At 37.1% G+C, this 15,281-nt stretch overlaps 1 protein-coding gene across 1 annotated transcript; it reads right to left on the reverse strand.

Moving 5' to 3' along the window:
- Nucleotides 1-12: 12 nt before the first annotated feature.
- Nucleotides 13-15,059, reverse strand: LOC127656825 (activator of 90 kDa heat shock protein ATPase homolog 1-like). Its single transcript, XM_052145306.1, has 9 exons — nucleotides 14,836-15,059; nucleotides 10,097-10,287; nucleotides 9,828-9,910; nucleotides 9,214-9,331; nucleotides 8,972-9,063; nucleotides 6,308-6,436; nucleotides 3,870-3,971; nucleotides 3,662-3,713; nucleotides 13-1,655 (listed from the first exon to the last, which is right to left on the reverse strand). Exons 1-9 carry the CDS (start codon nucleotides 14,913-14,915, stop codon nucleotides 1,483-1,485), a joined length of 1,020 nt encoding a protein of 339 aa, XP_052001266.1. The 5' UTR covers nucleotides 14,916-15,059; the 3' UTR covers nucleotides 13-1,482.
- Nucleotides 15,060-15,281: the final 222 nt, after the last annotated feature.

The following is a 15,281-nucleotide window of genomic DNA, read 5'->3' on the forward strand; positions in this document are numbered from 1 at the left end:
CTAACATAATTTTCTAAGCTGTGAGTGAGGATTTGAATCAAGAAAATATATAATGTCAATATATTTCTATCAGCTTTAAATGCAGGTCAGTGGTTTGTTAAAATTATCCACAGGTTATTTTCTTTAAGCAGCATATTGTAACCATGTCAAGTGTATTTTATAGTGAATGTTCTATAAGGTATATTTTAACAATGATTTATGTCAATATTACACAATGTTGTATAGATGCATATTCTACTCCTCACCTAATTAATGAGGGATATGAGGAAAGCTGCAGTAGAAAAAAATGGATCTATCCCAGGATAATGCAAAATTATGGCTGAATAAAATTTCTGAGGATGATGTTTCAATGGTACTTTTATTTTAAGTAAATTAAGCTCTTTGTTTCATCACAAAGTGTGTTGCAGAAAAAAGAAAATAAACTCAATAGGCTACAAACCTTTTTCTGGATCATAATTTGGGGCAAGATATTGAACGCTTACTGAGCAACTGTTTTTGCTTCCCTTTTTCAAATGTATAATTTTCAAATGGTAGCAGCTGAAAACCAGCCAAATTCCTATGAAGGTTGAAATAAGGTAAACTTGCAAAATAAAGTTCCAGCAAATAAAAAAAGCTAAAATTGTTGTTGCACATGATTTTTAATAGTCTGTTTGACACAAAAGGTTTCTGAAGCTTGTATTCTTCTTGATGAATAGAAATTGCGGAGTAAAAATACATATATTCATAATACTATTTGATAATGTGATGACAAAGAATGTACATGAATAAAGCCACAATCTGTCCAATTCCTTCTCTCATACAATTAGAAAGTTATTTAGTGGACTGAAAATGTTTATTTGTTGTTCTTTGTGAGCTAACTTTAAAAATCTTTTCAAAAAGTAACCCCATTAAAAGGTTAGCTCACCCCCAAAATTTCACCCCCTAATTTCCTTATCGTTCCATACCTGCATGACCTGCATTCATCCATGGAACACCAAAGGAGATGTTCAGCAAAATGTTCAGGAGTTACGGTCAAATTGCATTTATGTTTTCTCACACAATGGAAGTATTTGGTGGCTGCGGCCTGAACTATTTTGTGTTCCAAAGAAAAAAGTCATATAGCTTTGGAACAACATGAGGGCCAGTAACTTATGACTGGGTTTTAACTTCTCAAAAACCACAGTGCATAAAAGGCATCATTCAACCCTGAACCTTCACATGACTGGAGTGCCACCAGAGTTACCGTGCTAAATTAAGAACTATATTACACAGATATTTCATGACTCATGTCTCCCCCTCTTAGCACTCTTTTAGTTCAGACTTTTCAATGTTTTCTTTTAATTTCCTGTAAACATCAAAATCAGACAGGGACATGTTGATAATGGAGCAATGTATTGTCTGCTGTTCAGTAGAGTCACATTCAGATCATCTCATTTGTACGTGGACTGAAATGAAGGAAAATAAAACAATAAAAGCAAAAACAGTGGTGGCTACTTCCTGGGCTCAGCAGAGTCGTGCACCGTAGCCAAATGTCTGTTTAATGGCATGGAAGTAGTACCTCTCCCAGCCATCTCGTGTTCGTTCCTCCTCACTCTTGGGAACTGCCCGACACTCAATCATTAATTCTGTCTCGTTACCCTTGTCTGTGAATATCAATGTCACCGTCGCATAGTGCTCTGAAATTAGGAGGAAAGGACAGAAAACAAAGGTAAACAGTGTGTTGATACAACCTGATAGATATTTCTCAGTCCACTATAAAAAAGGTAAAAGATATAATAAAGTACATTTATGACTAATTGGCTTTGTTCAAACAGGCAGAAAAACATCACAAATTTATACTAAACAGGGTATGTAACATCATACACAATGAACATATAGTAGACATTCACTATTTTGTGAATAGTGAGTGATTTTAGACATAGCATATACATAAAATATTCCCATTCTTAAAGGGATAGTTCATCCAAAAATGAAAAGTGAATGGTGACCAGAACTTTGAAGCTCCAAAATGCACATAGAAGCAGCATAAAAGTAATCCATAAGACTTCAGTGGTTAAATCCATATCTTCAGAAGTGACATGATAGGTGTGCATCAGAAACAGATCAATATTCAAGTCATTTTCTTACTATATATTCTCCTCCCTGCCCACTAGCTGTCGTTATGCATGAAGAATGCGAATCACCAAAAACAAAAGAATGTGAAAATGGAGATTTAAAGTAAAAATGATTTAAATATTGATCTCTTTCCCAGCCACGCTTATCATATTGCTTCTCAAAACATGGATTTAACCAATCCAGTCTTGTGTAATACTTTTATGCTAACTTTATATGCATTTTGGAGCTTCAAAATGTTGGTACCTATTCACTTGCATTGCGAAGACCAACAGATCTGAAATATTCTTCCAAAAATCTTCATTTGTGTTCTGCAGAAGAAAAAAAAGTCATACGCATCTGGGATGCAATGAGAGTGAGTAAATGATCATTTAAAAAAAGAAAATTAAAATCTTTGGGTGAACTATCCCTTTAAAACTACAGCAGGGTTTCCTAAATGGGGTTCGTGAGAGAGTAAAAAGGGAGAATGATTTTCCATCATTTACCAAATTTTAAAACCATTGACTGATAATTGCAAATGTCTATCATTTGACAGATATATAAAAAAACAAGCGTGTCAATTTTCCTTTTAACCATCCTCATATCTATACAACTTCACTCTCTATCTCTCCCTGTGCATGCCGCATATGTGTGTGTGAAAGCAAGAAAGTGCACACACTCATGCCACTGATGGTGAGAAAATGGCACCTGTCTCCATACAAAGTTATGACGTAACAATTACTTTCGTTATTAGCAATGCAATCATGTTTTAAAAGTAACCTTAGAGTCATTAACCTGACATTGTTTGCCTTGTAGTCCTGACAAGCAATAGGGGATGGCTGTACCTCTTGTGCTGTACTGTTAACCGCTTGTGTGTTGGTTCAGTTCACTGCCGAACCGACCGGTTGACAGAGGCTTCTGTGTCGTTTAGGCGGCCGACCGGCCACTATTTCCTTGCACGGCTGCCAAAACTCTTAAAATATAATGTATCATTTCCTAAAAATATCAATAATGTTTCATTTCCTAAAAATATTCTAGATGGCTAGAACGATTGATTCAGCCCTAGCTTTGTTACTTCTTTGAAAAAGTCATTTTTTTATTATTGAAAATGTATAAATTGGCTATATCAAGATATCAAATGTTCATACACAAATTGAATGATGTACATTTATAAAATTATCAGGGAAATGAAAAACAGAAATTACATGTGACCACTGATTTTTGTTGTTGTAACTTTCACTACTGTAAAGAATAATGATTATATATGTAGTGCGATCTTTGATTGGGATTGAAATGCAAATGGTGAATAAAATAAAGTTTGGGAACCTCTGGGCTAAAGTATGCTTCGGTATGCGCACAGTCATCAGCACAGTCCATGCAGACTGTTCCCATGCAGACCAGTTTTTGTAACCTCACGCACTTGTGTGCGTCATCTGTGCCTGGAGTTGACCCGTCCGTATGGGCTCACGGTCACAACACAGTATACCTTGAAAGGCTAGAACGCTCAACTTTGCGTGAAACGTAACAGCTCATGCTAAAATTAAGTGTAAACTAGCCTTTACCGGTCTTATTTGAACTGGTTCTGACTTACCGCAAGGCCATGAATTGAACCTCCATTTCATGACTATCTTTTCCTCAGGTACCTGTCAAAACAAGAGTACATGGTTTTCAGAAACCAAGCATTTAAGCATAGATAATCATTTTCATTCTGCTTGAATGTACTTTCAAGTGAGCCATTTATTTACAAAGGAAAGTCATGCTCCATTTAGTTATAGACATTAGATATTACAAAATCTCACCAGCTCCTGAAACACGCCATTCACGTTACCGTCCAACAGGCGAAACTTCCCACCTTTCTCAGCCTCAACAACAGCACCACTGCGTGTGAAAGCCTGAACCATCTGGAACACACATTTCATTTCAGTGCTCTCAATCATAGAATGAAAAAACATAATTACGGTGTTAATAGCACATGCCAAATGAACATCAGACAGGGTATTTTAAAACATTTGGCCACTGTCCAAGTAAAACAAATGCAATCAGGGCTCAACAATAAGGATTTTTCCACTGCCCCACCACCATTGTTTTTTTAGCAACATATTTTTATGCAAGTGTCAGGAAAGTATATCTATATTATTTTGCTTTATAATTGTTTTTTCTTCTAAAAAATAAACAAACACTTTATTATGTTTGTAATTGCCCATACTAACTGGAACTTTTACAGCTATAATATAACTCAAGAGACCATTCTAAATACAATAACATTTTCACTGGATATGACTGATTTGCTAATAATTTTCAACAAATTCTAACTGGAGCGTCAATGATTATCAAAAGTCATTTTTGTTATCTCAACTATGTCAGCCAACTAGATAATGTGTCCTTGGTGACAAATTTACATCAACAGGATTCACAAAACAATGTTTAAAACAACCAAATGACAAGGCATGCAAACACATCCATGATCAAAAAAACATTAGAATGCAAGAATGTAAGCACTGGCCTGATAAGGCAAATGACAGTTACGTCAAATGGCCCAAAACTGAAAACTGGCCATCCTTATTGTTGAGTGAGAAGAGATCTGTCACATGACATGCCTTTTTTTTTTATTTAAATATTATTTTAATAAGTGGGCCTTAGGGTTCACTTATAATATTATTCATTAGGGATGCACCGATACCACTTTTTCTCTTCCGATCCGATATTGGAAATCTCAGTATTGCCCGATACCGATGCTGTGTTGTATTTTTGCATAATCAACTTAGAATATCTTTACATATCAGCATCATACATATAAGACATCAGCTCACTTTTCACTCACTCAGTTATTTTTTGGAACCCATTCAACTTAAATGTTATTATCATTTGTAAACAAATAATAATATATTATAATAGTAATATATATCAATCGTGCACCTTTAACTTCTAAACCCTCACACTTTTATTTTGACATTCTGAACTCTCCAGGACGTCCTGTATGTGTGTATGCAAGTTCACAGTAATTTAATTAGCTTCACTTAGGGGTGGCTGTGGCTCAGGTGGTAGAGCAGGTCGGCTGCTAATCGCAGGGTTGGCGGTTCGATTCCCGGCCCACACGACTCCACATGCCGAAGTGTCCTTGGGTAATACACTGAACCCCAAGTTGCTCCCAATGGTAGGCAGCTCTGCCGCCATTGGTGTATGAATGTTTGTGTGGATGGGTGATTGGGACACAGTGTAAAGCACTTTGGTAACCTCTGAGGTTAGAAAAAAGTGCTATATAAGTGCAGACCATTTACCATTTCAATTAGCTAGATGTATTTTGGCAGCTTGGTTTCAACAAATTCTTGTTTTTGCAGTGATGAGGAAAGTTTTGAGTTCTGAAACATTTTAGACGAACAATGACACCTTAAACGTCAAAAGATCAAGGATATCATGTTATAGTACGCCTATAATGTATGTGTGTGTGTGTGTGTGTATATATATATATATATATATATATATACACACACACACACACACACATACACAGTATATACATATACATACACAGTATATATATTGTGAAGGAGGGAACAACATTTTGTTATTCACCCACATGATGTATTTTCCTAGACACCGAACTACCCGATCGGTAGAGAATACACAGCTGAAGCAGGTTCTTTGCTAGAGATGTTGACAAATGTTCAAAAAGTTGAATTTATTTTTCCAGTTTAATTTGAATTTTTTGTTAAAATAAGTTAAAAGTTAGAAATCAAGGTGTCTTGCTTTAATGTGTAGGCTTAACTCTAACCCTGCTTAATGAAAATTACCCCATAGTACCACATAGCATCCAACCAGCGGTAATACCGGTCGGTGTTCGTCAGTTTCCTGTGGAAGTTTTTTTTTTTGGTGCTCTACTAAAAATTGCTTTCACATTTTCTCCATAACAGAGAGAGTAAATCAGACTGATACTAAAATTTGTATTGAAAATAACTTTTGACATTTCAAATGAAACGTTTTTTTTTGACCAAAATTAATTACTAGAACTTTTCGGTGTCTCCGAACTCACACTTATCAGTCGTCCATAATTTCAGTTAATCTTTCCATCCCATCAAAATTACTTAGAATGATTATTTGTAGCGCGAGACATTGTTAAAACTTTGAAACACATTTTAAGATTTGGCCCACGGGCTGCCAGTTGCATAGGCCTGCTCGAATACATTACCAACTTTAATGATTGCAGATTACTCTGTTGAATTGCTGTGGAAAAACTCACATCTTGATTGAGGAAAACCCTGTAAAGGTCTTCTGGTGAGGTGAGGAAAGTGTCCTTCAGTGAAAACTTGCAGGTGGGGATCTTAACCCCTGTGATGGAAGGAGGTGGTGCAGAGTCACACGAGCCAATCTAAAAGAGAACATTACACAGAGACACACAGACAACTGTTAACAGTGATGCTTATAAAGACCAGAGCATCTAGAGTTCATTTGATGATGCATGCATTGTTAATTAATCTGTTATTTGATTTAGATTTTTGTACATTCCCTGTTGTGCTCAGCATTTTTAACTAGATTCTTCCATTTTTTAAATGAAATGGAAGTGGTTCTTACTTGTGCAAAATTTGCTACCACAATGTTGGAAATGGACTGACATTTTAGTGTATCTGCAAATTCATTGCCAAGATGTTTTGGGTGGTTACTTGGCAAACACTACAAGCCTGATCATTCAGAAATGTAATAGCACATCACAATAAGCTAATTATAAGATTACTGAATGAGGGACCCAAACGATATAGGATAAAGGATGAGAACATCAGAGAGACTTCAGAGTGGGTTCTTTTGACTTGCAAGTAAGAAACCGCCTAGCATTTACATGTAGTTAATCAGCAGACGCTTTTATCCAAAAGCGACTTACAAAATGAGGAATTCAAGCAATTCGTCATACAAAAGCCAACAATATCCGCAGTATTGCACTGCTAAGTTCTACTCGTAGCTAGAGTAGTACAAAAGTTAAGAGTATATGCACTGTATGTATATATACAGTACTGTGCAAAATCTTAGGCACATGTTTCACAATAGCATATGTCTTAAGATGTTTATATACATATATATATATATATATATTCAGCTTTAGTGTGTCAAAAGGACACAAAAGGTTAGACTCCAAATAGGGCTGGGCGATAAAACGATATCAATATTTATCGCAATAAAAAAACTCCACGATATTGCCGTTAAGCTTTTGAGTAATTTTCGATATTTAGCCTGTGTTCTATATCTAGACATGAGTGTTGCTAAAAACACAAGCAGTTTGGCTTTCCTGTCGTATGTTTCCACTGGCGCGTGCTGAGCGAATGTGAGTGAGCGATTTCAATTCCTTCCTATGCAAGCCGAGTGTCAAGCTCGCGAGGTGGATTGTAAAATTGACAGCAGCGCGGGGCAAGCGGATCCCTAGTGTTGGGAGTGGCTTTGTTCGGATTTCTTTCGAAGAAACGCAGCCTCCAACAGTATGGAGTTGCTATTGCCCCCGCTACGCAGCGTTCCGGATCCCAGATTGATTCCATCTTGACTGCAAGACATCATGACGATGGTTACGACAAAACAACAGCGCCGGTTACATCATATCTGATCTTTCTGCGCCGTATTCTTGAATATTTTTCTCTAGCACTGAAACACACTTCACCAATGCCCTGTCCGCACCCACATATATATATACATATATATATATACATATACATATATATATACACACACACACACACACACACACACACACACACTATAATGTATATACATACACCGATCAGCCACAACATTACAACAACCTGCCTAATATTATGTAGGTCCCCCTCGTGCCACCAAATCAGCACCAACCCTAATCTCAGAATAGCATTCCTAGATGATATTCTTCTCACCACAATTGTACAGAGTGGTTATCTGAAGCACAGTAGACTATGTCAGTTCGAACCAGTCTGGCCATTCTCTGTTGACCTCTCTTATCAACAAGGCATTTCCATCAACAGAACTGCAACTCACTGGTGTTGTTGTTTTTGGCACCATTCTGAGTAAATTCTAGAGACTGTTGTGTGTGCCCCTTAACCACCATAGGCAAAATTACCAACGAATATAAAGGTTACATTAATGATCTTAAACGATTTTGTGATGATGCGATCAGAGCTGCTTAAATACAGGACAAATCGTGTCCCGTATTGATTCGATACGGGATGCATCATTTAATCTTTACATTCGGGACAATCCCATATTTTATGGGTGGCAACCCATATTACAAGGCAATACTTGAAATATTCAGATTCTCATTGAATTCTTCTCTATTTGTATTTGGTTCTTGTTGGAGTCATGCAAACCAATGGATGAGGATCTGCTTTTATGGTGGAAAGATACAAGAATGCTTATCAGACCAATGTGTGTTAAATCTCTGAACACAGGCAGAGAGCATTGGATGAAAGTAAACATTTCCCCACTTTTTTTCTGAATAATAACATGTAAAATTATACAAATGTGATTGCCTTCATGTAAACTTGGTGCTTGTATATGTGCATTAGCCTCATGCCATCAGTATTGGATTCTATGCATGCTCCGGGTGAGAGTAAGTATTTTTGCTGAATAAATCCAAATGAAAAGCATAGTTTGCTGAAGTTATCTTATTTTGAAACCGTTCTTGGTAAGGTTTGTGAATAAAAAAATAAAACAAAATATTTCACGTACATAGTGTTATTTTTATTGTGCATTTTATTTCACAAGTAATTGATTGCACATTTTTTTGTGGGTTAGAGTACTCGTCTACAAAATTACTTGAAAATGCCCATCTCTAGTTATTATACTTTCACAGTAACAGGTGGCTGGCATATTAAGATGTAGTGTACCTATGACAAACACTTAATTGCTTAACTAATTGCACCATTTAGAAGTACATTTTAAGGCTCACCTGAGTTTTGCTTGCCTTGGTTATCGCTTGGGCTGCCTGCTGGTTTTCTGTCATACCATTGGCTGTGGGCAGAATCATGCCCTGTGTTAACTCTACAACAGATAATAACAGACCATGATAATCCACATCCACACAGACAAAACAATAACAGTAATACTACAATGCTCAAAATAAGTCCTCTGAATGTGTTGCATTGCTGTCAGTTTGGTGTGTCTCTCAGAGAGACAGTAAGAGAGACTGACCTGTTTTGAGGAGTCCAACATAGCCAGCCAGCGCTGTACGAACTTTACTGACACCCTCCCCCCTCATCAGAGAAAGCAGCCCAGTTTCAGGCTCATCTTTACAAAGACTCACGCTGATCTGTGTGTGACCGCATGGAAAAAAGAAAAACAACATTGATATGAAAAGTCTTAGAAGACAAAAATACTAGACGCTACCATTTATCTATTAAAATAATACTCAGCATACCAGAATTTCAGGCATCCTACAAAGACAATAATGTTTTTCATATTTATGAACAACTTATAAAAATATACAATAGACAAAGTAGAATATATGTGATATATTTATTATTTTGCTGTCAATATAAAATTATCCAACATTGTGAATAGCAGTTTCATGCCTGCTAATAGTTTCACAACTCATGAGAATATTAAGACTCTGACTATAATTTAAACCTCAAGCCCAATTCATAGCGAAATCACTAATCCATCCTGTGTTCCAGGCAGTGGCAGCAGTTTTTAGCTATAGCAACCAGCACCAGATGAAAGTAGACAGTGGTCTTCTTTAAATGTATAAAACATTCAGCTGTGTGTACAATATACATAAAAGAAGCTCATCTTTAAAAATAACTTACATCAAGTTCATCTATATCATTTTCATCTGAAAGGTTTGGAACTTCAATGTTCCCCTTGTATTTAATGCCTGATGTTGATGTCCCTATAAAGACAGAGAGCCCAAAATATGTTAATGAGCAATGTTTAAAAAGCAATTATGAATATTTAATGCAAGTAAAGAAAAAAAAACTCTGCTTAATCATATTAATTCTGTCACACTAACACAAAATGACAACTGATTACATTTTAAATTAAGTGGGATTTTCTCGACCCACACCAATTTTCTCACCTGTCCAGGAGGCCTTCAGATTCCATTCATAGAAAAAGATAAGCTTTCCTTTGCGGTTGTTGATGGATGCCTCTCCCTCCACCTTGCTGACTTCTGTGATCTCGCACCTGCCTTCTTCACTCTCCACCTGCAGCCCCATGAGCAGCTCCTTCAGCTTCTCTGATGACCAGTTTGTGGCATTCCTCTCCGTCCTAAGAATGTAAGGGATATTTGCAGGGGTTAAATTGTGATTTTGGGAACCCTAACATCCCCCCTTAGATATGAGATCTAACGGGAACAGAGGACTGCCACTCTAGGCGAATATAGCGGACCAGGTTACAACCTGGTGATGGAAGCATAATGCTTGTGTAATTAACTTTTAAAGAACTTTACAGGTGTTTTCAAGCAAGCACACTCGGTTTAAATGGAGACGTAATGCATAACAAAAAAACTCAATTGGAGCATGCAGTTAGAATGAAATAGAATGAAGTGATGAATTAACTTCCAAAAAAAAAAAAACTTTAAGCCATTCCAGAATGTTCCACCCCAATTTAACCCCATTGATATTCGTCAATATTACTCCATTACTTTTTAATTATAATTTTGCTTAATTATATTTTATATTAAAGGGCTGTGAATAGATTAAACATTTGCAAATTAATCAGTTTTCTGTGATTAATCATGATTAATTTTGGTACATTAAAACCAACATTAAATATAATCATATATATATATATATATATTTTTTTTAACTTTATACATCGTCTCAAAGAACTTGGTTAAATTGGTTAATCATCATTTATTTAAATATGTATGCCTACATGTTAAAAATGTTCAGATTTTTGCAGATAGATTTAAATTAGACACATTTCTACAGGTATATATCTTTAATACAATTATATGTATAGGCCTTATTAAAATTTGGGCAAAATCTTCTGCCATTTTCCACTGGACTGTTTTAATATTAAGGATCAAATGGGCAGATTCAATTCATATTAGGGCTGTCATGATTATGAAGTTTGGCTGATGATTAATTGTCAAACAAATAATTGTGATTGTGATGATTAAATGTCTGTTTTTGGGCTCTCAAGATTATGATGATTATAACTATTAATTGTCAGTTTTAGGGCTTTCACGATTATGATGATTAACTTTCAAACAAATTGTCATGCTTTTGTCATAGTGTGTGCTTCATAAACCTTAAATAATTTATTTGTATTTAACTTTTAAAAGATTTCATTTATGGCTTCAAATATTTGTTCTCTTTTTGGTCTACTTTAGTCTGCATTTACACTGTTGTTGTTGTTGTTGGAAACCAGCCAACCTGAAAACCTATTATATTATATCAAAGTATGCAATAGTAAAAAATTTCTGTCTAAAATTATTTACTTCCACATGTTAATTTAAGGCTCTCCAATTAAAACCACAAGCCCTTATTTCACATGAAAAAGACTTTGAGATTGTGATTTTTTCATTCTATCATCTCGGGTGTGACACAGGGTTCCTCTTTGTCACTGCACGTCATTAACACTGCATGTATGAATCCACAATGACAATAAAATTTGCCATTACAAGATCGTTAAATCCAAGTGTTTATATTTTCTCGGGAGTTTGGCGCGATATTCCACAGACGGCGTGTGCATCACATCGCTTCAAGTTCAGTTCTGAAACTGTTCATCTTCATGCGCTATTCAGGAGCTGCACTTAAGCCTGCTAAACACTTTAGGATTGTTTTTTGTTTTTACATTTTCTCCCCAATTTGTAACGCCCAATTCCCAATGCGCTCTAGGTTCTCATGGTGGCGTAGTGACTCGCCTCAATCCGGGTGGCGGAGGATGAATCTCAGTTGCCTCCACGTCTGAGACCGTCAATCCGCGCATCTTATCACATGGCTTGTTGAATGTGTTATCGCGGAGACATAGTGCGAGTGGAGGCTTCATGCTATTCTCTGCGGCATTCACACACAACTCGCCACACACCCTACAGAGATCGAGAACCACATTTTGGCGACCACGAGGAGGTTACCCTGTATGACCCTACCCTTCCTAGCAACCGGGCCAATTTGGTTGCTTAGGAGACCTGGCTGGAGTCACTCAGCACACCCTGGATTCGAACTCGCGACTCCAGGGGTGGTAGTCAGCATCTTTACTTGCTGAGCTACCCAAGCCCCACTAGTCCTTTAGGATTTTGAATGCATTGATATCGCCATGGCACACTACGACACTATGTCAGACTGTACGATACACATAGTAGCCGAATGTGGTCCAAATCGTCCCGATCAGTGGAAGTGTTGCGTAATAGAAGCAAAAAAATGTGGGTTATAGTACGTTTTTCTCCTCTTTCAAATTAGCAAACTATTGGCCACGCAAAATTTCGAAATGTCATATAGACTAATAATATTTCATGCTTGCAAATTCCCAATGGATAACGCACAAACATGACACAGATTTCTATAACTATGTCCAACTGTATCTGCTGATTTGGATTGAAATGGATTAGGGTTAATTACCAATATAAATAGTTAAAACTTTTTTTATTTTAATGGAGTGGACTTAACTAAATAAGTTTACAGACTTTAAATAAATGTATCAAAAGTAAAATAGTACTTAAAATAAAGTTGTAAAGAAAATGCATGATAAATGTAAAGAAAAAAATGTGTTAAGTAAATGCAATCATTAATTTATTTTCATTTTGTAAGCTCTGTATTTATTTAATTCGGGGAATGATGCTTACACATTTGTTAACACAAGTGTTACACATTTCTCCACGTATTTTCTGATATATATATATTTATTAAAACTTTTTATATAAAATGAAAAGAACAAACATTGAAAGAGCTTGAGTTGAGTGATAACTGGGTACAAATGTTGCTATGGTGGTGCAAACGCGGAGCAGGATTCTTTCCAATTTAATTAGGGTGCGAGAGAGGAGCAGAATATTTCATCTGGATGTCGTAATAGCGGTCACACTCTACGGCTGCAATGCCAAATTTCTGACACTGCCAGAGCTTTGTCGGAGGCTAAAGATCATTGCAAAGGCTATTTATCGGCTGTCTGTGATCATGTTGTAAGATTGCCAATTTTGCCCTTTGACAACAGAAATGCTTTAGGATTACCGAAATTTGCAGAATCGTGGCCAAAATTGTACAATGTGCACCAGGCTTCAGTCAGTGCGGTCCGCGCTGCGGCTCATTGAGACGGTAAGGACACTCAAATACAACGTTCATTCCCTTATTTGGACAGTAAATGTTGTTGGAATTTAAAGTGCACAATAACTGCGGTGAATAGATCAAATAACCGCAATCAGAGGATTATTTAATAATGGCGCCAGGCCTATTTCATATCAAGCTTTACTGGCAAGATTAACATAAGTGTACATTTCCAATGCATTATTAGACATTATTCATACAGATACAAAACAAATTGATTGAATGCAGAAGTTTAGTTTTATGAAGTTTAAAATCTCAAAACTATTATTTTCTCAGGCTGCGGTTCAGTCTCTACCACGCACATGGTGGGTCTCTCTCACGGTTTCGTATTTGACACTGGTTCAGATAATGGTGAGAGAGCGTTTTCAGGCGATGTGAAGAGAAACGGCAGAAAAAGCATGATCTCTCCCACACTTGGCTCACCACTTGTAGGTCTCCATTCTCTGTAGAGTAATTATGCCCAGAACATGCGTCGCACGTAAAGAATTAGCATGCACTGTGCCACACCCCGTTTCTGTGCAAGGATGTGCAGTCGCATCATGCGTGGTCCTTCTGGCAACTTATATATACCAATTTTAGCAACAGCAAGTGGGGAAAGTGTAGTTTAGGAAGTAAAAAAACATATACTGCATTAATTGCATACATTTTTTAACATGTTAAACAGTCAACTATTAATGCAAAATAATTAACGCATTACACTTCCCAGCACTAGTTGACTAGTATTAATCCTGAACTTTGCCAATCCACAGATTTGAATTAAACAGAGAGGTGCCAAAACGCAAAAAACCTAAAGTACCCATTTCTTGTTCATGGAACCCACGTCTAAAACCACACAATAGCTTAGTGAGAGGAACAGACTAAATTGAAGTCATTAACAAATAATTTTCTGCTCCAGTGGGCTGAACTAATGGTTCGGTCTGATTTGTGAACCAGAGTATCAGGTTCATTGAAATCAACTTACTCAAAAGGCCAATTCATTAACTTATACAAGTCTGTTTCTCACACAAAGCTACTGTATGTCTTCAAAACACTTAACATGTAGCACTCTAGTTATGTGGCGTACTTTTATTGTGCTTTTTTTAATCATTTCTGCAGCTTGACAGACCTGCATGGAAAATAGCTTTGAAGATGTGTCAATACTCTCTTTTTGTGTTCAATGGGACAAAATAAGAGCATACAGATTGGACACGACATGAGGGCGAGTAAATAATGAAAACTATTTCCTTTTTGGGGCACTATTCGTTTAAAAGACACATCTTTGTTGGTTCTTTAGGCAGCCATGACACAAAGAGAAAAGACACAGAAAGTGAACATTACAGACAACTCAACGTCCAATCATACACATATATGGACCGAGATGACAGCCGTCCAATTTCAATAACCAGACAGCAGCATCACCTTTACAAATGAAACGCAAGACTATGGGTGACTTGACCCCATCCATCTCGCGGTCGAATCTCTTCATAAGGCACTTGCCTGTGAGAGGACAGCTCTGTGTGTGCTGAGTGCATCAAGATGGCCTGAGTGTGTGAGGGTGCCGGCTGAGTCTCACCAATGCCAGTTGTTGACGTTTGTGGCATCCGCTCTCTCCTCCACGATCCAGCGAGGGTCTCCTTCTCCCCACTTCGCCATGTTGATTCAGAGGAAATGCAGATATTCAGATGGCAATGATTGACACGGTCGACTCGGGCAGGGTGTGTAATGTGTTTGAAACGCGTGTGCTCGCTTCTGGAAACCTCTCGACTGTTGCCGCAGGTTTTGTTCCCCGTAGAAATTACTGGAAACGGAACTGAGTCACGCACAAAGCGCTCCGTGTGAACACCAATCGGAGAAGGTTCCGCTTGAGCTGGACAGTGAGCCTCAAAGCAACGAGTTGAAAACGGGTTGAAAATTCCGAGTTCAGTGCAAGTTAAACTCAATCAACAGCTTTTGTGGCATAATGGTGATTACAGCAAAAATTTATATCGGCTTGTCCCTCCTTTTCTTTAAAAAAAGCAA

Source organism: Xyrauchen texanus, chromosome 16 (assembly GCF_025860055.1).
Source record: "Xyrauchen texanus isolate HMW12.3.18 chromosome 16, RBS_HiC_50CHRs, whole genome shotgun sequence".
Lineage (NCBI taxonomy): Eukaryota > Metazoa > Chordata > Actinopteri > Cypriniformes > Catostomidae > Xyrauchen > Xyrauchen texanus.